The sequence below is a fragment of the Rattus rattus genome, chromosome 10 (assembly GCF_011064425.1).
Source record: "Rattus rattus isolate New Zealand chromosome 10, Rrattus_CSIRO_v1, whole genome shotgun sequence".
NCBI lineage: Eukaryota > Metazoa > Chordata > Mammalia > Rodentia > Muridae > Rattus > Rattus rattus.
In genome coordinates this window covers 58,503,680-58,528,816 of record NC_046163.1, presented here as the reverse complement: position 1 = coordinate 58,528,816, position 25,137 = coordinate 58,503,680, and the positions used below count along the sequence as shown (strand labels likewise).

General features: G+C 50.7%; 1 protein-coding gene across 1 annotated transcript in view; it reads left to right on the top strand.

The window, feature by feature from the left end:
* Positions 1-536: 536 nt before the first annotated feature.
* Coq8a (coenzyme Q8A) overlaps positions 537-25,137 on the top strand; it is a 29,031-nt gene continuing 4,430 nt past the window's right edge. Inside the window, exons 1-6 of the mRNA XM_032915175.1 lie at positions 537-638; positions 13,664-13,849; positions 16,662-17,075; positions 17,322-17,388; positions 21,460-21,534; positions 24,063-24,185. Of these exons, the coding sequence (XP_032771066.1) occupies positions 13,673-13,849; positions 16,662-17,075; positions 17,322-17,388; positions 21,460-21,534; positions 24,063-24,185 (856 nt within the window). The 5' untranslated portion in view covers positions 537-638; positions 13,664-13,672. The remainder of the gene's footprint in view (positions 639-13,663; positions 13,850-16,661; positions 17,076-17,321; positions 17,389-21,459; positions 21,535-24,062; positions 24,186-25,137) is intronic.

Below are 25,137 nucleotides of genomic sequence, written 5' to 3'. Positions count from 1 at the left end.
AAGCAAGCACGATTAGTCTAAATTCAAAGCTGGAGGGTTTAGAACTTTGTGGTGTCAGCACCATAACACTTCCTCAGTCCAAATACATTTTGAGGAACCCAGGCAGAAGCCCTCACTACAGGGCAAAACCCCAGCCTCGTCTAGGCCCTGGGGTGGGGGTGGGGGTCCTTTGTGATCGCAGCAAAACATCTGAGGTCCTCCCGTCCAGGCTCCTAGGAGGCTAAGCTAGAGTCGGTACAGAGCTGACCGGCACATGGCGGCCTCGTAAACTCTTGCCAATCCTCAAGATGCACACGCAGAACAACAACACGACTTCACCTCAACCCTGGAGAAAAGACAGCGAACAGGCAGATTAGGGACTTCTCTGCGTCTCATTGGTTGCCGTCATTCCACCCTCAGTCCCTATTGGCTGTGAGCCGCGCACGCGGCGAGCACGCTCCCACTACGTCCTGTGGCACTGGGGCAGCTAACAGCGGCTCAGCCAATGGGAGAGCTCGGAGGCGGAGCAAGCGGAGCGCGGCTTGCGCACGCGGGCCAGAAGGTAAACAGAAGTGGAGCGTGTGGGGGAGCGCTCGCAGCAGGGCGAGCAAGCGGAGGCGTTGTGTTGCTGACGGAGGAGCCTACCTTCCTGCAGCCGGGTAAGGCTGCCGCCTGCCGGCCCGCTGCTAGTCTCAGAACCCCGGGGTTCATTCTAACACGTTCAAGTGACAGAGTGCGGCCTGGGTTGCAAGTTTCCCTTTCAGCCAAGGAGCCTCAGGGCCAGGTTACGGTGCAGCCCTTTCCCGTCCCGGATCTGGCTCAGGGAGCGGAGGGTTGCGCGTGACGCCGTGGGTTTCTGGAGGCGCCCGGAGCCCTCTTAGCGGGCCTGTGCGTCGTCCACGCACGTGCTTGCCTTTCTCCCAGTGTTTCTGAGTTCCCAGACCCTCGAACTGTGCATCGGGCTCTGGCTGCAGTTCGTGTCAGAACTAGACTTATATGCTCAGGCCAGCTGTTGGGTTTCATGAAGGTTGGGGTGAAGTCAGGGAAGAAGTTCCTTCCCCTTTTCCTTTTCTTCGTTTCTTTTTGGTCCTTCCTCTTGTTTTTTTTTTCAGATACTAGCAGTTTGGACAACTCCTGCATTCTCTGGCACAGAAGCTGTCACATAACACAGCCAAGCCACCTTCTGAGTGTGAGGGGACAGAGAATGCTGTAGGGGCGGGATTGGGTGCTGGGACCCTCCATTGGCTGGGCTTCCTGAAGGGGCAGAGGCTGTGTGCAGACATCCAATCTGGGTTGGGCTTGCAGCTCTGTAGAAAATTGATTTAGGCTAACTTGGTGTCTGGAACAGGACTCTGGAGCTGGGGTGTGTCAGGCCAACCTTCTTGCCGGAGGATTTGGACTAATGATCATGCCAGACATCTAGTTGTGCTATGGCGGGTGGCCATGCCGTCAGGGGGGCTGTTGGGAAATATTCGGAGTGAGGAAGGCACTTCTGAGAAGTAGAGGGGCTTGTTGTCTTACAAGAGCAGCACCTGTACGACTCCGAGGGTAGCTTTGGATGCTATGTTTAGCTTTGTGAATAATGAAAACAGCTGGATTGTGATCATTTTGGGGCCAGGTGGCACGAAGGAAAAGTGAGGCAGTCTGCATTCTCTTTGGGCTAATGAACCGCCTAAGACAGATCTTCCCAACTCCAAACTCTTAACGTGTTGGACCCAACCTTGTTTACCGTGCCTGCTTCCCTTGTGCCTTGTAGGGTGTGTAGCGGAATCCCTCCCTGGCTTGTATTGCTAGACAACTAGTGACGCCCCTCCCCCAATCCCACCAATCGTGACTATTGCAAATGTCTCCCGACATTGCCAAATACCCCCTGAAGAGCAAGTTTGTTTTCCAGCTATGCAGGCAAGCCTCAAGACAGGGTTGTCCCATGCTGCCAGGGACCTCGGTGCAACTTGGCCCACAAGTAGTTGGGAAGTTTAGGACAGGGTTATGTCACTGCTGTAAACAAATGGTGGAAGGCATATGGATGGGGCTTTAAAGAAACCCTGAGTGCACAGGGTGGTACAGGTGAAACGAGACTTAGAGGTGGAGACTGTGTACCTTTGTGCCTGATGAAGGTGGCTGAGTAGACTCAGATTATGAGGCTGTTTCCCTAGGGTAAGCACAGGAAACCACCCGGTCAGTAAGCGAACAAGCGAGGGCCGTCTGAATGCTGGTTAAGAGACTTTTCTGAGGGCACGCTTTTCTTATCCACATATTTTGCTTAGATGTGTGTGTTGTAATGTGGAAGGAGAGCATGCCTGTGTCTGTGGGGAGTGTCTGGCTGCACACCACACATGTACATGCACACACATGCAGGTGTTTTGATGTAGTGTGTGCACATATACAGGTTGTAGAATTTATCTACATTTTTATAGTTAGCACCAGAAACCACGTCTTCTTTTGTGCAGAGCAAGAGGCTTTGCCTTTGGGTCTACGTTTTGCTTTCCATGAAACCCAGAATTTATTATTCAGTCCTAAAAATGATGGCTATCCAGAGGACATGAAAGATAAGACATTGGAAAAGAAAAATATCCCAAGCCTCTACAGTGAATTTGTATTTCTGTGGGAATGTGTCAGGATTCCGTAGCTGGGGGAGGGGGAACATTCCAAGTAGGGGTTTTCGGGGTGCCCTCTGTTAGCCACAGAAAAAGATATGGAAGGGAAATCACTTCCTTCTTAAGGAAGGTTTAATATTGGGAAGCTCACTAGTTGGCAGGATAATTTTCCAGTAAGAGTCACGGACACTGAGTCATTATCTTTTTCAGTTGAAACTAGAGCTGTGTGCAAAATTAGACAGGAATATCAAAAGAGTTGCCTTGGTTTGGCAACTGGAAATGGTTTTAACATTCTTGTTAACAGTCAAGAACTGAGGAGAGCCAGTGGGAAAGGGGGGGGGTGAGCTCAAAGGTCCTGTTTCTTCTCTAGTTGCTTGTGTGATGGGATGGGCATGAAGGGGAGGGAGGGGCAGCCTATAAGTATAGGGTGACCTGTATCACAGGTAGTGGAATCAGAGAGACCATAGGACTCAGCGTGTGCACTGAATATATACAGGTAGGATATATGGGTCAGTGTTCTAGATGGTGAAGAAGTTGTATAATGATGTCAGTACTGAAAATAGAGGTCATAAGAGAAGGAACTAGTTTGGGGGAAGGTGACGACAATGGGGCTGAGTGCCATTGGAACTATTTTATTCTAGCCTTTTTTACTATGATATAATTCGCATGTACTAAATTCACCCATTTCCCAAACAGTTGAAAAAAATGTATCTTAACCACTAGCACAGTCAAAGTTAGAATACTCCATCCCTTCCCAGTTCCGTGTGTGCCTTGTAGCTGCTTAGAGTCCTGGGATGGGTGTGTGGTACAGATGTGGCTACCTCGGATCAGAGAGCCTACCTGGCCTGAGGATGGGGGGGCCTTGAATAGCTCATGGACAGAAGGAAGCAGCTCAGAAGACAGTACACAGTGGGGAGGCAGGAGGGCTAGGACCTGCTTGAGCTGGCTCAGCTGCAGAGTGTGGAACAGGTGAGGAGAGGTTGCTGAAGGAGGTTGAGGGGAGAGTTGTGGGAATGAGTGAGGCTGACAGGAAGTGGAGAGTTGTCGTGGGGGTAGGTTGAGGAGTCCCGCTGGCTTGCACTTCCAATGTCCCAGGGGCAGCGGGGTGTGTGTGTGTGTGTGTGTGTGTGTGTGTGTGTGTGTGTGTGTGTGTGTGTGTGCGCGCACGCGCTCTCTTCCTAGGAGATCAGAGTGTGCAGGAACTTCCCTGTGTTTGGTGTAGGGAGGCTGGGCATGAGAGGAAGGGCTTATGTAAAAGGGGACATGCACAAGAAAGACTGGAAGAGAGGAGGGTCTGAGACGAGGGTTGAAGGTGTGCATATCTGGTCACTCATGTTCTAGAGTAGAGGGAGCAAAGGGGCTGTTACAGAGGAGGTAGGTCCTGAGGTATAGGAGCTAAATATAGGGGGAACAGGGAATCCTGTGGAGATCTCTCTCTCTCTCTCTCTCTCTCTCTTTCTGTGTGTGTGTGTGTGTGTGTGTGTGTGTGTGTGTGTGTGTGTGTGTGTGTGTGTGTGTGTTTACAGCAGAGAGATGTCTCCCCATTTTCTACCCGTGCACTGCACTGGGCTTTTCCTGAGTTATGTAGACTCTCTGCTTGTACCTTTGTGAAGTCAGCCCAGGGCCTACCTCCCCTGCTGTTTTCGTAGAATGTCTACATGGGTTCTTCCTAATTCGTTTAAGAATTATTCCCTCCAGACCTGGTTAAATCTGAAAAGATCATTTCAGAAAGAGCTCTGAGGGTTGGGGATTTAGCTCAGTGGTAGAGCGCTTGCCTAGCAAGCACAAGGCCCTGGGTTCGGTCCTCAGCTCCGGAAAAAAAAAAAAAACCCAGAAAGAGCTCTGTGTGGCCCCTTAACATCCTGTACTCCAAGTATAGATACACTGTCTTGATTGACATGTGAGGAAGAGGGATACACTGGCCTCAGGAACAGAACCTGTGTCCTGGAGGTCATACGTAGTTGGTATCTAAGCTGAAGCCGGAAACCCATCTTTGCTGTCTGTCTGTCTGTCTGTCAGCCTGTAGTTTAAGTGTCCAGGAACTAGAAGACCTGCTGTTCTCTGGGCGGCAATATGTCCTGGAGACTGTTCACATACAGTGCCAGGTATGCGTTTGTCTCCAGTCTTGGCATGGAGAAGGGAGGCAGAACACATTGCTGATAGTTTGCCAGTGGTTGCCATTTGACATGCTCGCAGACAGCTCAGTTCTCTGAGAAAGTGGAAAGTGACTGAGTGGTCGCACTCCCTGAGGTGTTGGTAGCCACCGCCACCATCGGGCATCAAAGGGCAGGCTGGGCATTGCTGTGGCCAGGTCTGTTGAGAATGTCCTCCTCTCATCTAGAATGTCCTGTGAATAGCCAGAGCAGACTAGCTTCCTGGGCAACAGCTGCCTGCTTTCCCCGCTCTCCCCCTTCCCTCTGGTAGGCAGGAATGGGGTGAATCTAGGAACACATGCTTGTGTCTGCAGACTCATGAAGTCATGCAGCCTGACTCTCAAAAACTGCTTTTGAGCTGGGGGCTGGTGCCGTGCCCATGTCTGCATGTGTGTACTAGTGGGTAAGAGAGCTTCCTTCTGCTCATCAGTGACGTGAGGAGTTCTGTGGGTGTTTATGTCCAGCATGTTTCCAAGGTGTTCTAAGCTGGCAGGCAGCATACCCAACCACCTCTTTGGGGTGGTGCCCCATGCCACATTGCTAAATAAAGCACCCCGGTGAGGACCAACCTAGCCTTTCCCAGCACTGCCTGTCTCCCTGACTCAGAAGGGATCCTGGAATTTACAGGGAGGGCTTTTTTTTTTTTTTAAAGGTATTTTTAGTTATTTATGGTCTATACCAGTGTATCTGAATGGTCACAGCGTTCATAATCACGACAATAAATGGTTCTAGATACCCAGTGCATGCCATAAATACCTTAAATACTTTCATTCGAGGGATCTAATTTATTCTCAAGTGCAGATGAGAAAACTGAGGGACAGAGCTAAACTTATATAATTTAACTTGCAGGTTGGCAGGAGAGCCAGGGTTCAAACCAAGCAACTAATTAGAGGTCTTAACCTTATTGCTGGGCCACTACCTGAGCCAAATACTTTTTAACACATATATTTTTAATACATAGGGTTTTTTGAGATAGGATTTTGCTGTGTAGTTCAAACTGGTCTCAAACTCATGATCCATCTGCTTCAGTCTCCAGAGTGGTATGGAATTATAATATGTGCCACCAGGGCTACATCTGGCTGGGGTTCATGGTAACTGGTGTAGGGCAGATTGACCAGCCAGTGTGGCTCTCCAGTATTTGACCATTGTCCCGTAGTCAAGAAGTACCTTGCATGAGGCTTGGGGCATCTGTCTGCTGTCTGCCTACCAGCGGACACCCCGCGCTCCGCTCTGTAGTAGTTCTCAGTGTTTGTCCAGCAGGGACTGGTTAGAGAGACTGTGAATGTGAAGGAACGAAGTGTTAATGAGGTGGTGGATGTGTAAGAGCTCAAGCCGTGGACTGACAATGGCTTTTCTGTGTGGCGTGAGAAGGAGAATACAGGTGGTTTCTGTACAGGGAGTTGACATCCATCCGACACGTCCTCCTGTTGCCACTCATGAGCAGCTCTAGGGAGGGCTTCCCTTCCTAGGTAATCCAGTAAAAGGTGGTCTCCAGGCTCTGGATGGTGGGTCAAGTTCATTTGTTGATGTCTGGAGATGAGGTTGATAGGGCGGGAGTCCTTGTCCCAGGACCATCCTCATTGGCCTGCTAGGAGATAATTTTGGTGATGTTCTGGAATAATTATGGTTATAGTTTGTTGTCTTAGAATTGGAGTCTACAAACTTCATCTTTGAAGGACAGAACATAAGTATTTTGGGTTTTGTGGGCTAATTGGTCCCTCTTGCAAACAAACCATCAAGAAATGTGAATGAGCAGCTGTGGGAAGCACATAAGTGAATACACATGGTTGTGTTTCAGTGCAACTTCATTTATAAAAATGGGCATTAGTGTTATCAGAGTGAGGGTCAGAGTTTATGCTTGGCTGCTTTAACAAGCCAGGCTCAGCCACCCATCTTTGATAAGCCAAATTAAAAGAACACCAACACCAAAAAAAAAAAAAAAAAAAAAAAAAAAAGTGGAAATCAGAAAAGGAGATTTCTTCAGTGGAAGAGACCCAATGATCACCCCACCCACATGCCCTGACCCCTTACATGAGGGGAGAGTATAAATAGGAATCGAGGGATATACTCAAACCATCCTGGTCAAGGTGCGGTTCTGCCTGTCACTGTCTACTGCCTAGGCCCACACTCCTGCAACAGGGCTGACAAGTTGCAAATAAACCTTTGAGAGAAAAGTTTCCCCCATGGGAGGCCCGGGTTTTAAGCCATTTTCTTTTCTTGGTGTATAATTCCCAGGAGGATTCTAAATCCTTGGGGTACATTGTTTCCCAAGACGGCACAACCGCCTCTTGTAGAATACCCTCACTTCTTCCAGGCTTGCTGGTTGCTGTGAGAGTAGATATGGCCCGGAGTCTCATTGTGCTTACCCCAGGCCTTGAAGGACACTAGTCACCTTTGTCTCCCTGTTGAGAAAATACGGTCGCCGTACTTGTTATTTGATCTAAGTTAGAAATTCCAGAGTTTGTGTGTAGAGTTGGCACTCATTAACGGTTTCTACCTTCTGGTGCAGGGCCACTGGGGAGGAAGGAAGGGTCTGTGCCAAGTGATTTTCTCACCACCATTCTGAGAAGGGCAGCTGGACCTTATTCCCCAAAGTCAGATGCCTACATGCTATGCGCCTGGCAGCCAGTTAGGGGAGGTGTCTTCTGAAGACCAGGGCTGACCAAGGACCCAGAGCTTTTTGGTCTGTCCCTTAACCTACTGTCCATTCTACCCTACATAGGTACTAGAAGGATATGGAATCTTTTTTTTTTTTTTTGAAACTACATATTTGTGTGCTTACTTAAAACATTTTCTTTAACAACATATTTAAGGGGTTTCAAAAAACCACAGTTTTAATATTATTCAAATAATACATGTTCTCTGTACAGAAATTTAGAAAACAAATCTTTGAAGACTCTAACATCCCAGCAAAAGGCACATGCCTTTAAATGCTCTGTGATGACGTGTTTTCCTTCCAGGGAACACGCAATATACTGTATTTGTCGGTACTTTCTCTAGTGGTATGTAAGTTGCTCCATCCTACCCATATACCTGTTCACCCTGTTGATTGGCTTTTGTCAACTTGGCCGACCTGGGAAGAGCGAATCTTAAAAAATCCCCCTGAGATTGGCCTGTAGGCAGGTGAGGTATTGTCTTGATTTCTTCTTGATGTAGGAGGATCTGTCCACTGTGGTCAGTGCTACTCCTGGCCAGGTGGTCCTTCTGCCTTGTATAAGAAAGCAGGCTGAGCAAATCATGAGGAGCAAGCCAGTAAGCAGAATCCATCCATGTCTCTGCCCCAGCTTTCTTCCTACTTTATTAGTTCGTGCCTTGGCTTCCTCAATGTTGGGCTGTGATTGGATATGTAAGACAGATAAACCTTTCCTCCTGTATGTACTTTTAGCCATGGTGTCTTTAACACAACAATAGAAGGTAATTTGGACACCCGCTCACATGCCCATCCTTAGAGCAGAATTACCATAGGAATCCACTTTAAAAGAATGTAGTTTGGGGGATTGGGACCAGATTTTGGGGGTGTTATCAGACAGATGGTCTAGGGAGAAGGGGCAGAGATTCTTGGTGTGAGTTCCTATGGGGACCCATGTAAGCAGAGGCCTGGCTCGGTGGTGACACCTACTGTTACTTGCTGACAGGAAGAATAGGGGACTGTTCTCTTCCATTTCCTTTTTTTCTTCTATATCTAGTATTAAGTGTTAGCACTGTAGGACATTGCTTGACCTGCAGACAGAGGCCTGGGGTTCGGTGACTGAGGTCTATCACCGATGGTTGTTGACGTGTGACCTTTAGGCGAAGGGCAAATCTAATAAATGGGGATTTGAGGATTTTGGTTCTCAAGTTTGTTTACTCTAATGCATTCCTCTGAGTCCTCGGAGGAAATAGTCCTTACGTTCTTTCCTTTTTGTCAGAAAAGGAAATGTTAAGGATGTAATAGGACTTTTTATTTCCCTTAGAGGGTTGAAATCCACAGGCTTATGTCAAAAGGAAGAAGAAGGTTCCTCACTGGGACGGGGGCAAAGGCACTCACTAGCCTCCTGGGATCTCCCAGAGAGGAAGAACCTTTGAAGTGACAGTCCAGAGAGTTCTTGGCATTGGCTCTGGGGGTCACTGTCTTTGTATGATCCCTTGTTTCCCTTTTCAAGGTCTTGAAGGAATCATGGAGAATGGAATATCAGAAGGGTTTGTGTAGTTGTAAAGCTAGGCTTCAGGAGACAGAAGCAGCAGGTGGAAACTTTAGAAATGTCTTTCTGTGGAGGCTTTCTGCTTGGTCTGGGGTGCCAGTCAACCCCCCCATTTCCTTTCCCCTTTTCTGGAAGGACAAGGGCTCTCAAGGTTGGCACATGGCACCTTGTGGGAAACACAGAAGCCTGGGAGCATGGCAGCTGGTCTGTCTGTCAAGCCTTCCAGTTCCTTCTGCTGCAGACTGAAGCTGGAGCGGGGTTGCTTCTGACTTGCTCTTGGAGTGTGGTTGCCATTTGTGGGTCAAAGCTGCAGGAAGCTTTAACCATTTTCCTTGGGCTTTCATTTTTCTCTGTATATGGGCAGGCCTACGTTCCCTGGGCATGTTTGTCAATCCTCAATTCCCCAGATAACTTCCAGCCAGGGTGTGGCTCCAGGAGGTGGCTCTGGAAGGTTTTTTCAGGAGGATTGGCAAATGATGGTCAGCAGGAAAACCTTCCAGAGCTTGGGGACATTGGCCTCTGGTCGGCCTGTGCCTCTTTCTCAGTCTCTGTGGCCAGGGGAAAGCTTCGTTCAGTGCAGTTCTGTCTTGTTTGAGACTGTCTTTATTTACTTTGCCAATACAAATTTAACATTAGGAACAGAAGAGGTGTGTAAGAGCCTGAGTCACCTGGCTGGTGGTGGCAGCACTGGGCCCATGCCTAGGCTCTGGAGATGGTATTTCACAAGGCAGGGCCTCCTTTGTTTCTTCCTCCAGTGCCTCCCTGGTGCGGTGTTCATTATAGATGTTGTGCTTACATGTGCTATGGGCACACGGCTAGCACATTGACCCAGGGCCTGCAGGGACGAGCCAGGGCAGCGGTATGCATGAAGGTTGCTGGCATAGTTCCTCACTCGCGTCCTCTCTGGGCACGAGCATCTGCTCTCTCACACAGCTTTAGTTGAGGTTGTTGGATCTTTTGTTCCCCTCAGAGGAGAACATTTACTCAGAAACAGTGTCCCCAAACCAGCAGGGTACTGTTGTCAGGGCTGGTGGAGGGGAGGGAGGGTAGTGGGGCTGACATGCCCATGAGGGCTCTAATACTTGTCCATGAAATCATGGTGCTGGCACGGTTTGTGAGTCTGAAAGGGCTCCTGAGCTTTGATGTAAACTGTGATATAAATGCCTCCTAGCTCAGTGCTGACGTGGTTGGTTGATTGTCAGTCACTGTGGGATTGTGGTGAATTGGGAATAGGGTCTTTAAGATTGAAAATCAGAAAGAGAAGAGGTGTGGAGAGCAGCTTCCTTCTGGTAGTCATTTGCTCCTCACCTCCTCTTTGCCGAGGGAGGATAGACTCCTTGCAGAAAGCTGCCTGTGTTGATAAGGTTGTGAACGGTTGGTTCACTTTGTACTGTGAGGGAGGCCCAGCGTAACCTCTGTACAGTGGGTAAAGAATGTTTACTTAAGGGGGGTGGCCATGGACCAGCCACAGTAATTTTGAAGTCTACATGCTTGTAAAGAGTAGGCTGTGCTTGTTAGCAGGAACTGCCGACTTGAGGAAAGCAGAAATCTACAAGGGAATCTGGGGGTGCGCTATCTAGGGCAGGGCTGACTTGGCACCATTTTGAAATGCACTAGCATTTCATATATAACTGTTCAGGCAAGAAAGAAAGTATGACTCATTCTTCTTAATTAATTAAAACAATATTTTTAACTATGTGTGCCTGGCATGTGTACATATGCACTGTGTACCTGCCTGGTGCTTATAGAGACAGGAAGAAGGGACCAGATTCTCTAGAACTGGAGTTACTGATGGATCGAGCCACCATGACGGCACTGGGAACCACACCTGGGCCCTCTGCAAAAGCAGCCCTGCTCTTAACCACTGAACTGTCTCCAGCCCCAACTTATTTATTCCAGTAAGATGACTTATTTGCCGTTTTGAAAGTAGGATGTGTGAAATAAAAAGGTTTGGAAAAACGGTTGGGGATTTAGCTCAGTGGTAGAGCGCTTGCCTAGCAAGCCCAAGGCCCTGGATTCGGTTCCCAGCTCCGGGGGAAATAAAAAAGGTTTGGAAAATAACTGAAAAAGATAATTATTACTCACAGTTCCCAATGCAGAGATTTCATTTTCCCTTTTAAGAGTGTTTGCTTGTGTGTTTGTGTGTTTGTTTGTTTTAGTAGTGGACTTGTATGCGGGAAGGGAGTCAGTGCTGGTTTCTGGTGGGCCCCACAGTTGCCTTGTGGTTGTGTAAAGGACCTAAAATGGCTTTAAAGGTTAAACTCTTAATAGTGCAGTGGGCCATGTAGGCCCACTCACCAGCTTTGTTCTTATAGAAGTTTAGTGTGTGGGTAGAGTAACTTAGATGGAAAGTTCAGGCAGAATTAGCATCAGGCCTCAGGTCAAAGTCTGAGCATCATGGGTCTAGGTGGGTGTTCTGGGGAGATGCAGTGTCAGGCAGTGGACAGAGTGAGGTTTTGTCACTGCAGTGGTCACGGTCTGTGGGAGACTTGTGTCTTGACTTTTTAGGTGTGATTTAAAGATGGTCCAGGGTAAGGCTTGATTTTGGGAACTCCTGGGACATAATGATGGCTTTGGGGCCACTAGTAGGAGTGCTTTTCCGGAACAGATCTCCTTTAAAATCCAGCCACCCTTCCAGGCTCTCCAGGTCCCCGGTGGGAGGCCTGGGTATTGTCTAGACTTCAGGGTAGTGGACAGGATGTGTTAGTGTGTGTCGAGGGTGGTGGCTGCTGCCAGTCAGGAGCTCCTAACAGGCCTGCTGGACTCTGATTGCGCGCTGCCTTACCAGTACTGGCTGTTTGGTTTGTGGGTTCATTCACTGTTTATGCCATTAAATCAGAGGAGTGCAGAGCAGAAACCTAGAGTGTGACGCGGTTGTTTTCTAAACCTACTGGCTTAGACTGGAGGTTCAGTAAGCCGTGACTGAACAGTGCCTTCTCCTTGCAAGTCTGTGAGTCCAGTGTTTGAGGAGGCACAAAGCAGGCCAGGGCTGTCGTACCCTACCCTCAACCCCCAGGGCCACTGAGAAGTTGTTTGGTGACTTTGGCTACTTAGTGCCTTCTCTGATTCTGCTTTTCTCAGTGACAGATAGCCATGGATTGTTTATGAATATTAAGAGGTGCATAGAAAGTTTTAGCCCTGTGTGCTCACTGCTAGTATCTGAAGGGAAAGTTACTACCCAGGGGTACATTATAAACACAGCCTCATAGCTGCCTGTTGGGTAGTGAGTTTGTGCTATAACAATTCTCCTTTTAAGATCTTTAAAGACAGTGTGTCTGTGTGTAGGTGTGTAGGTGTGTACCTACGATGCAGGTGCTGGCACAGGCCAGAGGCATCACTCCCTGCAGCTAGGCTGTTGTATGCCACTTGGTATGGATGCTGGGAACTGAGCTCAGGTTCTCTGTGAGGGCTGTCAGTACTCTTAACTGCTGAGTCCTCTCTCCACCCTCTTACACATACACACACACACACACACACACACACACTCACTCACTCACAGACACACGTGCACCCCAGTTCTACTTTTAAGTAAAGGTCTCTTTCTGCCATGCCTTGGGACTGAGCAGATTGCTGGAATCCTTGGAGTGACTAGGGCTGACATGCTCAGATGTCCCCTGGTTCTGGTCAGGACGCTTGCTAGTGCTCTTGTGTGCCCTTCCCCATCTGTGCCTCTCTCAGTTAATGGAGTGAAAGGTGGAATCCAGGTTTCCCTTTGACTGTCCTCTCTTCTGCTGTCTGAGAGTCAGGGTCCCTGCTCAGTTCATACCTTATGCAAGTCCCAGTCTGAAGTGCCCTTCACATCCCTCTTTTGCATTTCTGGCTTTCTTGTCCCTGGGACTTAAAGTAGACTCCGTGTTCTTTACTGACCTGGCCTGCCCAGTTCAGCTCCCTGCCTTGGTCATGGTGCTGCTTGCAGTGGGATCTCTGGCTCTCCCTGTTTTTCTTTTGCTTCCAGCATGTTAACAGGACTGATCTTAACCTATAAACATGCCTCAGGGGTAGTTAATGACCAACTAGGCCAGGCCCCAACCACACTGTGCACCCTGGGTCTCAGCATCTCTGACCCTGACCTACATTCAGAAACACTTTCCACTATGACCAGTGGAGAGGAAAAGGAGGCACACAGTAGAGGCAGGCAGCAGGCCTCCACAGTGGTGTATGGTTCTTTTTCTTGCCCTGTGTGCCTTGTCTGCTGTTCTCAGGGGTGAATTGTAGCTGGAATCCCTGGCTGACCTGTAGGTCAGGGGAGTCCTCTCAGTACCTCAGTCTGTGAGTGGCTGCCTTCTGCTTCACAGGGCGATGCATCAATGATTTGAAAGAGGCAGGTACCCTCATGTATTAAGGCCTGAGGAGAGGTGCCACCATCATAAGGTCCTGCAGGGAACTGCTCAGGGAGGGGCCGTGTTTGCATCAGCCTACCCTTGTGGTTCAGAAGGAAGAGCCCTAGACTAGGAGTCAGTGCACATGCTAAGTCCTGGCTTGGCCATAGCACTGACTTCTGTGCCGAGGTGTTTCAGAGGTGCTCTGGAGCAGGTGAGGAAATGCTCAGACCTCGGTAAGTGCATGCAGTCCTGGTCATTGCCCTGCGCCCTGCTCCTCTCCTGCCGCCTCACTTCTCAATCGAAAGGGGAGATCATCAGAAAAACCTAACCATCAGTTTTGCCTTCTGCTCAGTCAGGACCTGGTCAGGGCGAGTACATCATTCTATGTCAGATGTGGTATCCCTTCCCTAATTTGGCCTCTTTTCTTCCAGCCCTGAAGGATGGCTGCTATGTTGGGGGATGCCATCATGGTGGCCAAAGGCCTTGCCAAGCTGACCCAGGCAGCTGTGGAAACTCACCTGCAGAACCTGGGCCTTGGTGGGGAGCTCATCCTGGCAGCCAGGGCCCTGCAGTCTACAGCTGTGGAGCAGATCAGCATGGTCTTTGGAAAGGTGCAGGTGAGAGGGCACTTCCAGCAATGGCTGTGGGGAGCTGGTAGGCAGAGCCAGACTTGGAGCTCTCAGTGAGGTCAGGGAATGAACCAGGACACAGAAACCTGACATCCTGTGTTCTTGTAGATGAGACTGGAGCGCCCAGTGGCTACTGTGTCCTTCTGTCATTTTAGCGTAGGGTAGGACAGTGTGTGAGAAGACCAGGTTAGGAAGCTTAAATAACACTGTTTACTTCTCAGTTCTGGAGGCTGGGAAGACCAAGATTGAGGCTCTAGTAGATCTGGCATCAAATAAGGGCCGATATTCTGGCTCTGTGCTCATGATGTAATCATCTTCCATGTACTAGCATGCAGTGGGTTAGATTTCAAACATGCAGTCCACAGCAGGGCTCATGTGTAGGTCTGCCTCAGCCTTTGAAGGCTCCTCCTGTAGGCAGTGCTTCCTGGGCCTCAGCCAAGACCTGTTGTTTGCTGAAGGTGCTCCTTTCCAGAGTGGTGAGGGCAGCGTCTCCCCCTCTCCCTCATGCTGCTGGGGCAAAGGTCTGGGAAACCTCAGCATCTTATGTCAAGGGGGGTTTTTAGGCCAAAGCAGCATCATAACAGACTCTGTATGTGTGTGTGTGTGTGTGTGTGTGTGTGTGTGTGTGTGTGTTGTGTATGTGTGTATGTGTGTGTGTGTGTGTGTGTGTTGTGTATGTGTGCGCGCGCGTGCGTGCTTGCATGCATACCCTCGTGTGCCTGCATGCATTGCAGAGATTACCATGCCCTTTCTGTCCGGTGGCATGTTCTGCTGTCATACTCGGGCAGATCAGTTTTCTCTGTGAGGAAGCTGTTACTATAACTGAAGACAACAGACTGGGAGGCTTAACCAACAAGCTTTTGTTTTTTACTGTTCTGGATAAAGGTCTCATGCTTTTCTGGTTGCAAGGCTATCCCAGTCCCCAGCCTTGTCTCGGTTTTAGGGCCAGAAGTTGCAGGCCCCTCCTTCCTCCATAAGAGTGACACAGTATTCCTCACCCTATAGGTACCTCTGATTTTAAATCTTTATATCCTGTATTCTTGAGGTCCCTACTGCTCATGTGCTATGCGCTTATTTCTACCCATGATTTACATCAGGTGATAGGGTGAGAATCTTCGTCATCCTGGAATTGAGGTTGGGTGGTGAGTGGGGGTTGGTGATCCTGTAGGAAGCCTGGAAAGTGAGCTTGCTCCAGTGCTCTTGGTCACTCCAAATTAAGACTGTATTCTAGACTGGCCTTCTCCACCAGTGTGTGAGCTCCCACCCAGGACTTCCTCCTGCCCTCACATTATATAGTCACTTGAGACAGAAGACAGATAACTCACTGCCATGGAGGAGAGCCCTGGCACAGTGGTCACCTGGGTTCTCCTCAGTCCCTAATACTTAGGTTCATGCTGCTTTTCTCTACCTTGGAGGTCTGGGGATTGCTCTGGGAATCCTGTATGCCTCTTATTCACACATTTCATCAGGTGCTTACAGAGGCTGGGGCCCTTTCAGGCACTAGGGGTCCTTTGGAACCCCCAGCTACTGTATGTAAGAGCAGTCACACAAGACTAGGAGGTTCCCGGACTTCAGCCTTCCCACCCCATACCCTTTTGAGTCATCACCAATAAACTTTTTAAAAAACAAAACAAAACAAAAAAAGATTAGGAGGTTATGGGAGTTGTGGGGCAGGAAGGGATTCTGACCCAGGCTCATTGTACCAGGCCTTCCCTGGCTGTAGAGAGGTCCCCAGGGCCCCAGTGTGCTGTGTTTCTTCTACTCTGGGACTTTGGGTAGCAGAGCTAGCCTTGGCTCTGGACCCCTGCTCTCCTGCCTATTGCTTTCTGCCCCTTATGGGTCACATCAGCTCTCAGTCTGTTTTGTGTTGCAAAGTGAGAGCAGCGCCCAGTCTACCCACTTCCTAGGAGAGCAGAGCTTTAGTCCCTAGGGCATCTCAAGGAGCTGACATGGGCTGCAGATCTCCCTGTGTGGCTGTATGACATGTGGGCAGCACGTAGGCCATGACATTTGCTCATATTTCATCTGGACCAGGGAACATGGCCATAGGCCTGCCTCCCCCTCTCTCTAGGACACAGTGCTATTTAATTATAGCCTTTACCAGCAGTTTCTGTGACCTTGAGTGTAACTCTGTCGCTGTCTGACAGTGGGAGCCCTATTTTCAGATGCAGAAGTCACTGAGAGTGGTTAGGAACTTGTTCAAGTTCATTCCAGGTTAAAAATTAGAATGAATCTGGGCTTGAAGGTTGAACCTATAATGTACAAAGGAAACATGGGGTATCCTCTGCCTCTTTTCTCTGTATCTGACTGGCAAGGACAGGCTCTGACCATGTCTGTTAACCATAGCTGCATGCTAGCTGATGGTGGGCTCTGTCTGCTGTGAGGAGCTGCTGCCCCATGCTCCCACCCATGCTCTGCTTTTGTCACTTGCTGCTCTGTGACTTATGCTTCTGCAGGCTTTCCTCATCTTCTGTCCTGGCTTCTCTCCTAACAGCCCCATGGGCTCAGTGCTGGCCCTGCCTTATAGAGGAGGAGTCTGTTGCTACAGCCATGGGCATCTTCCCTGGCCTTGGTTGGTCCTATAGCAGGGACCAGTGGTATATAGATTCCTGCCTGAGATCACACAGCAGGGTTCTAGAAGAAGCATGTGAGAGCTGTTTGCTGTCTCCTTTGAAGTGGACCTCAGGTCTTAGGCTGCATCCATCACCTTTGGAGGGTTAGAGAGGGCTGATTGGCAGTCACATGCAAGTATCCTCGCCAGACCAGTCCTGCCCCTCACACTGGCCTTTGTTCTCCTCAGGGTCAGGATAAGCATGAAGATTCATATGCCACTGAGAACTTCGAAGATCTGGAAGCCGAAGTTCAGTTCTCAACACCGCAGGCAGCTGGAAGCTCCCCAGACTTCTCCACAGCCCCCTCCCTGGACCAGCCACTGTCTTCATCCCTGGGTCATGCCCACAGCGAGGGCCCAGCTCCTGCCTATGTTTCCAGTGGACCTTTCAGGGAAGCGGGGCTCTCTGGCCAGGCTACCTCTCCTCTGGGCAGAGTCAATGGAAGGCTCTTTGTAGATTGTAGAGACTTGTTCTTGGCCAACAGCATCCAGCGAAGATTCTTCCACCAGGACCAGTCCCCTGTGGGAGGCCTCACTGCTGAAGACATTGAAAAGGCCCGTCAGGCCAAGGCTCGCCCAGAGAGCAAGCCACACAAGCAGATGGTAGGCCTGAGAGGCATCACTGTTGGACTTGGTGGTTTCTACTCCCAGTGAGGCTGGCGTTGGCCCTCATTTTACCCCCGCCAACACCCCTCCCCCACTGTGACTTTAGAAATACGTGGAAGTCTTTTTGTCCAGTGCTGCCAGTAGGGGTGGAGAGGGGAGGTGCACACAGCGTGCACCTCAGGCTGTCTTGGCTCATTTGTTAGTTTTGTCAGTCCTATAGGCCTCTTTTGTTTTTCCCTCCAGCTCAGTGAGCGGGCTCGGGAGCGGAAGGTGCCAGTTACCCGGATTGGGCGGTTGGCCAACTTTGGAGGTGAGGTGGTCATGTACCCTGTGCTGCCCCTCCTCTACTGCCCTGCCCTGTTTATCCTGTGAAGGTGGAGGTGGCCACTGTACATTAAGGTGGAAGCGATTGGGAATCCAGCTGTGCCCAGCATTGGGTGGTATGTGGCAGTGTTGCCCATGAAGTAGCTGTTGAGGGTCTGGGTTTTCCCATGGGTTATGACCTGGTTCCTGGATTCCAGCCTCAGCTTGGCTTATCCCTGTGGCTGGTGTGTGGCTGTGCCTTGCCACGAGCTACAGCTTGGACTAGTTGGCTGGTCGTTCTTGAGCAGTCTTTGCTGGAAGGAGACCTGTCACGAGTACTGGCGCCTCACTGGGCCCTTTAGCTCCCTAAATAGAGGACCTTTTGCTCTGGGACCAGCCATTTGGGGAACCTGTTTACCAGATCCCACAGTCTGTAACTGTTGGTGTGATTCTGACAGACTGTGGCCCTTTGCTGCCGACAGTTAAAGCCATTCAGTTTGCTTCAGGCTTGGGACTTCATCTGTCCTTGTTTTTAGGCAAGCAGCCTTTGACCCTACCATCCCTGTGCTCTTCTGGAATGGCACTGAGTGCGTGGACACACTGCTCACTCATCTGCAGAGGCCCTGTTGAGAGCACTGGCCATTTGCAGCAGGGTCCTGTGATGTGGGTTCCGGGTGCAGTTTATGAAGCTTTAGCACTCCTCTGGGGGTTCTCAGGTCCAGACACTGTAAACAGCAAAAGACCAGCTTTGCTGGCTTGTTTCGCTTACTGGCCATGGAGCAATGGCTGGTAACAGTTCTGGTAGGTCATGACAGAGCTGGTGCTGAGTTGGCCAGGGAGGCCCAGGACCTTCTGTCTTCCCTTTCCTGGCAAGTACTTCCTCTTGTGTATCTGTCTGTATCAGTTATTTTCTTTTCTCTCCATTGTTGCCAAACCTGTGGCCGAAACAACAGGCGGGTTCAGAAGGTTCAAGCTGTGGGCACTGACCGTTTCTGGATCTGCAGTGAAGCAGTCTGTCATGGTGCTTGTGGTGTGGGGTAGAGCAGATTCTTCACTGAATCTGACAGGAACATGCTGGGAATGGCTGCTGCTCTGTACAGATTCAGAGATGGAGCTGAGCACAGACCTTTGCCCTGTGCAGGGACATCTGAGCTGCCTGCCCGATAAGGAGGCACCCATCTTCCCGCATAGCAGCAGAGGACCTGTTAGGTCTTCCCCTGGGAGAAGACACCTCAGGGAGCTTTGCCTCTTCCTCCTGGGCTGCAGCTCCTGGGGAGGGGAGGAGGCTGCTGTTGGATGGCAGGTATTCATCAGAAGTAGGCTGTTAGTACCCACGCAAAGGACACTAGCCATGTCCATGTGTCTGCTCTGTGTGGACTTTCCTAGCAGAATGTGTGAGCCATGTGTATTAATTAAAGTGGGGTTTAGGGCTGAGGATGTGGTGTAAGGAGCGGAGATCTTACCTAGCACACACAGAACCCTGGGTCCTTCCTGAGTGCAGGTAGGGCCTGGCCTACAGGGCCCGGTGTCTCAGTGCTCTTGTCTGGTTGCTTCTGCAGAGGCCCTTTCCAGCCTGTGTTGTAAACGGGCCCTGGGATTTCAGCAGGCAGAGCAGCACCAGCGGGAGTGTGGCCTGCTCTCCATCACCCAGCCTGCTCATGAAGGCCCCTGTTGATAAAAGCCTTGCTCTTCCCACCTGTGCTAATGGTAGGGAGTGGAGTGACTGCTTCTCTGGTGACCTCCAGAGGGGACCTGAGAGTGGAGAGGCTAGGAGAGGCTCCCGAGTTACCCAGAATAGGCTCTCAACCTGCACACTGTACCTCTGCTTTGCCTGCGGGAGAGTTCTGTGCCCTGTCACTTCCCTTCCTTGATGGCAAACCATCTTTACTGAGAAGTACTAGGGCTTTCTGTGTATGGGCAGTGTGCTGCTACAGGCCAGGAGGAAGGTCAAACTGCCAGCAGTGACTCTCTCTCAGGGACACGTGGAGAACAAGCCTTCTAGACACATCACAGTAGGAGAGGCTGTGTGAGGTCCTTGGGTGCAGGAGCAGGGTACCTAAAGTTCCCCTCATCGCAGAGTTAGTTACCCCAGGTTTACCTGGCTCTGGATGAAGGTTGAGCTGGGCAGGGGATTCCAAGAATCACATACCAGGCCTGGGTTCAGAGAACCTGGGAGGCCAAGAGCATGATGGCTATCTGGGTGAGCGTGTTCTTACCTCCTGATCTGCCTGCCGAGGGAGCCTGTCCCTCTGTTGGCAGCTCCTGGGTCTGGTACAGCAACTGAAGGAGCCAGAGGCCTCTTTTCTAGAATGTTCCTTCATGCATTTGTTTAATAGTCCCCCACTCCCATTGTAGAATTGTGTTTTGCCTGGGAGCCCAGAAACACCCAAAAACTGTTTGACAGAACGCTGAGCCCAGCCGGGGTACGCTTAGGATCTGACTGCTGTATGTGCAGCTGAACAAGCCCATGACTGGGGATGCTGCCTGCCTTTTCTGTGGGCTTGTCTCAGGGCTTGCTCTAAGCTGAAAGGGCTCCAGAGGGACATTGCTGAAGGTTAGTGCTGCCTGGCCTCCTTTCTTTTGCTAAGTTAGATATTGTGGGAGGTACGGTGAGGAAGGCAGATGGTGGGAAGTTAATGTTTAATCAGTGCCCATGGCCCTCTAGAGTGGCCTGGGTAGGAGGAGTGTTAAAGGGTTGGTGCCTGCCCCACCAGGCATCCACAGTGACACGCCTGTCCCAGGGCACCAGCCTGTTATGTTTGTCTCTGTGACTTCTTCCAGTTTGGCTTGTCTGTCCCATTTGTACTATGCACGTACCTTCCCACAGGATTTGAAAACAATGCACACACCCAAGATGGAAAATCTTTCAATTTTTATGTTGGTTTCTATTTTGAATATGGTAGGCTAAATACATTAGAGTTTATTCGCCATGTTTCTTCTCATCTTTTTTTAATGGCCTCCAGAAATCTTAAAAGTCATGCATGTAGTTGACACAGACTTCCTTTGTCACCCTTGGCCTGATTGTTTTGAATAAACAAGTGGTTTTGTTGCCATGCCTTAGACCTGAGAGAGGGCACTTGACGCCTTTGGTTCTCTTAGTGACCTCTGAGGTAGGAGCTGCTGTAAGGGTGGGCAAAGTAGAGCATGCAGTGACACCTAGTGGCGGATAAATATAGTATTAAATGTGTAAAAGAATTACCTTATAATTATAAGCATTTAAAAAATTACTTGAGTGGGTTTTTTTGTTGTTCATTTTTTTGTTTTTGTTAAGACAAGGTCACCATATGTACTCCTGGATATCCTGGAATTTTCTTTGTATCCTTGGGTGGCCTTGAGCCTCAGCCTCCAAAATGCTAGGATAACAGCATGTGTGGCCACACACAACTTTTTTTTTTTGTAACTTTTTGCCAAATCTAGCGTTTTTCTTTAATGCATTACTGTTGTAGAAAGGCTGGAGAATGGCTTCATACCCCTCACCCTGTCTCTGAGTGGCAGCCTTTGGGAAGGGAGCTTCCAGGAAGGTGTGGTTCCTGAGCCAGACCCTGTCTGGCCTCCGTCATACCTGCTGGGAGGGAAGACTCCAGGGCTGTTGTTCTCAGTCACTGCCAGTGCTGCCAGCATGGGAGGGGAGGTGGGGCAGGGTCCGTCCTGGCCCCATGGACTTCAGCCGGGACGCCCCATTGTTGTGGACCATCCCAGCTTTTACTGCTATCTGTTTTATATCAATAGAGTTATAACTTAGAAAATTCAAGACTACTGATGCTCTTGCACCTTGAGTGAGCGGTTGTCTTCCCTAGTTGTATTGCCAGGAAGTGGTCCACAGACCAGGCCTGCTCCATCTTCCCATTTATGTTGGTCCTTCCCAATATGGAGTCTGTCTGTGTTTTCATGAGTGTAGGTTGTCACAGGAGGCACTACCCAGAGCTGACTGTTGTAAACCACCAATGTGTGTTCTCACTTACTCCCTATTCGGAATGTTTGGGTACCCAGTGAACACCAGAATACTGCAGTGTCCTCTGCCTGGTGCTCACCAGGCCTGGTCCCAGCCACTCAGGCACCTGCTTTCTTACCCTTCCAGGGCTGGCTGTAGGTCTGGGCTTTGGGGCTTTGGCTGAAGTTGCCAAGAAGAGTCTGCGTTCTGAGAACTCCACAGGTGAGCAGGGCCCTGGGAAGAAAGGGTGGATGACGCTGGAAGGTCAGTGTGCAGCCCACGTCCGCTCCAGGAATGTCAGCCACTCGTGACCACCCGATGCCCCGACTGCAGGCCTCTGAAATGTAGTTCGTGCGGATAGTGTTCCTGGGTTGAGTGACTGCTTGGTGGAGGGTGGAGGGGTGGAGATGGCTCCTCCTTCAGCCCCAGCTGATCTCTTAGACCCCGGCTCCCTCTGGCTGCCCACACTCATGCTACCACCAGCAGTGTGCACCTCTATACTCACTCCCTGCACGCCCACCTTCTGTTCCTACTCTCCTTTCCTGCCTGCTCCTGAGGACCTTCTGAACTATATTTTGTCTAGTTCGAAGGCACAGAGCTCCTCTGTCCCGTGGGTAGGGATGTGGGCATCGGGAATTGTCATTCCTTTGTTGAACATGGCTCAGAGAGGCTGGGACCATTCCAGAGACTATTGTCTCTGAGACAAAGATCATACCACCTCTGTTCCCTGCCTCCCAGGGTCTGACCCGCCGGGTTTGCCTGGAACACAGGTTCAGGGACCACTGTGCTGTACAGTCTAGAGGATGTTCTGCATTCAGGCCCCACCAGAGCTGAGGGGTTTCCTGATGCTTAGATTCTGACTGGGGAAGGAGCCGTGGGATGTCATGTGAGCCCCTCTTTGAGGGTAGGTGGCTGGGAGTTTACCCAGTGGAGCCATTAGGGGTTCCTCTTAGTGCATTTCCCAAAGTACATTTGAGGCTGAGATTCTGGTCCTACTCAAGAACTGCAGTGTCATGAAGGTCCTCCCGGCTCTCACACCTATTCATGGTGTGAGACCTTGATACTCGCGGTCCATGCTCTTGGGGCCTGTGGGGTGCACCACCTTCCCAGACAGCACTTCACTCGCGGAGTTCTCAGGCTCCAGTCCCAGGATGGACATCCTGTGTGTTCTTGGAAGGGACCCGAGAACAGGGGATTAGCATGGGTATTTTTAGTGCTGGTGCTTCAGTACTTTGGGATGTGAAGCTAGCTAGCTTTCCCAAGACCCAGCTCCCCTGCCAGCCACTTTCCTCCCTACCTTGTCTAAGAGGAGAAGAGGCCAGCCTGCCTTCAAGGACAGAGCTGGTGTCCTTTCTCAGGGACTCTAGTGACGAGGCTTAGGTTCCCTTTGCCCTGCCAGTAGGTACTGAGGCTTTGGCCAGGGTAGATGGCCTTGGGAGATCCACCTGCTCTGGTTTCCTAACATGCCTCCTGCAATCCTGACCTTGATGGTGCCGTCCAGGCTAGCAAGCTTGCCTGGGAGACCCTGTCCTGCACTGACCACCGAGTCTCTGGCCTGGCCTGCCTGGTTCAGGCCATTCTGGGTAGGGGACATGCCTCAAGCCTGTGAGGATCAGCCCATTCAGGGTGGAGATGCCCAGGAAAGCCAACTGGGCCAGACACCAAGTTCCAGGGGATGGGACTCAGCTGAGGTGAGCAACAGCTTCCCTCCTTTGTCCTGGAATTAGTGTCCTTGCCTGTGTTCACTCCCTCTCCTATCTTCCTAGCCCTCAGTCCTGGGACCTGGGGATGACAGGGGAGGCTGCCCCCCTCCTGGCTTCTGCTCTTGTCAGGGTGCTTTCTGGGCCCACTTGTCCTGGATTGGTCCCACACCAGTGTTTAAGTAGCTCTTGGAATAGCCCAGACTTCTGTGGAATGACCCTCCTACCCTGCATGTCTTGTCCTCCTGTTTGGACCAAGGAGTGAGCCTAAGCCCTTAGTGTGTCTGTCACTGGGGACTGGTAATTGAGGGCTCTAACTCTCCTCCCCATGGTAGCCTGCTTCTCTGGCTTGCCTAGCAGGCTGGGTTTTGCCTGATGCAAGAGCAGGTGTTAAGTCCTCTTCCTTGGCCTTCCAGGCCCATAGCTACAACTGAAGGAGCTGCCAGGTGCTGAGGGGCCAGGAAGACAGGGGACCTGACAGCTTAGACCCCTGTTTGTGCTCCTCCCTTGCCACAGGGTGGATTTGGCATGTGGGCAGAAGCAATGGTGCCCTTTGGCCACGCTGATGGTTGGCAGCAGGATGCATTTGGCACTGTTAGCTCCCTGGAGTCATCACCCAGCTGCTGCCACCTCTCTGTCCTAGAAGGGGTTGTCTTTGGGCCAGTTGGCTGTGCCAAGCTGTGGGGGAGAGGGGAGAAACAATGCCCAAAGCCTGCCGTCCTTGACCCTTGCTGATGGAACCCTTCCTGCAGCCAAGACCCACGTGGTGCAGTGCACAGGCCCAGAGACTGGTCAGCCAGCACAAGTAGGCAGAGGCTTGTGTATCTCCTAGCCCTCCTGCCTGCCAGACCTGACCCACCAGCAGGGGAGGCTGTCCTGGCTTTGGAGGACTATAGAGGATGTGCATATGGAGTTGAACTTTCCTTCCTGTTTCTGTGGATACTTAACAATTGTGTATATTGCCCGAGTCCCTATGCCCAGGCATCATGAAGGTTTCTTCCAGTCACCCTTCCTCATCCCTGAATGCATGTTGACCCCTCCTGTCCACAGGGAAGAAAGCCGTGCTGGATTCTAGCCCCTTCCTGTCAGAGGCGAATGCAGAGCGCATTGTGAGTACATTGTGCAAGGTGCGTGGGGCCGCACTGAAGCTGGGCCAGATGCTGAGCATCCAGGGTGAGTGGAGCTCAGTCCTGCACTGGCTGTGGCTATCACAATGGGGGGCAGAGTGGCTAGGTATGGGAACAGAGCTGCTGTGGCAGTCTGGGACACAGGGATGTTTAGGTCATCTTCAACAAGGGGCATGTTTCTTGACTCTGGGTAGGTGTTTTGAGAAACTGAGAGGTGGTCTCTAAGCCTGGCAACCTGGTCCACCAGGCCTGCTCTGTTGGTCCCTGGAAACTAGTAGAGGAGCTTGTATTTCTGCTTTCTGGTCAGTGTGTGACCGCAGAGAAGGGGTGGGAGAAACTAGGCTGGCAGAGCGAGGGGGAGGAGCTGCACTGGGCTCTGCAGTAGCTCTAAATGGGAAGGTGTAAGAGTGAGGTAAGCTTACTCCCTTGACCAGGTTCAACTCTCAGGATGGTGTTGGATGCAGGGTGCTGCCAGGGGTGTTTAGAGGGTGTGTGGACAGCACATAACTGAAGCCCAGTGTACTCACCTTGTGTGGTGTGGTGTCTGAGATTTAAGTGAAGGGAAATGCAGTGGGTGGGTAGGGTTAGGAGCTGTGCTGCAGGGCTAAGAGCGAGCAGGATTCCGGCTGGTAAAGCATGCGAGGGCCTGTGTTGTCTCACAGCTGTTAGCACTCCCAGGGCTTTTGAAAAAGCAAGCACATGGGGAGGACACTGTCATAGTTGTGTGTCTATTGCTGTGACAAGACACCATGACTAAGACAACTTAGAGGAGGAGGAGTTTGAGTCTGTGACCATCATGCAGAGAACCTGACAGTAGGCAGTCATGGCACCAGTGCAGTAGCCAAGAGCTTACATCTCGATGCATAATTATGAGGCAGAGGGAGGGGGAGAGGGAAACAAGAGGAGGAGGAGGAGGAGAAGGAGGAGGAGGAAGAGAAGGAGGAAGAGGAGGAGGAGAGAGACCTAACTGGGAATGGCTTGAGTTTTTGAAACCTCAA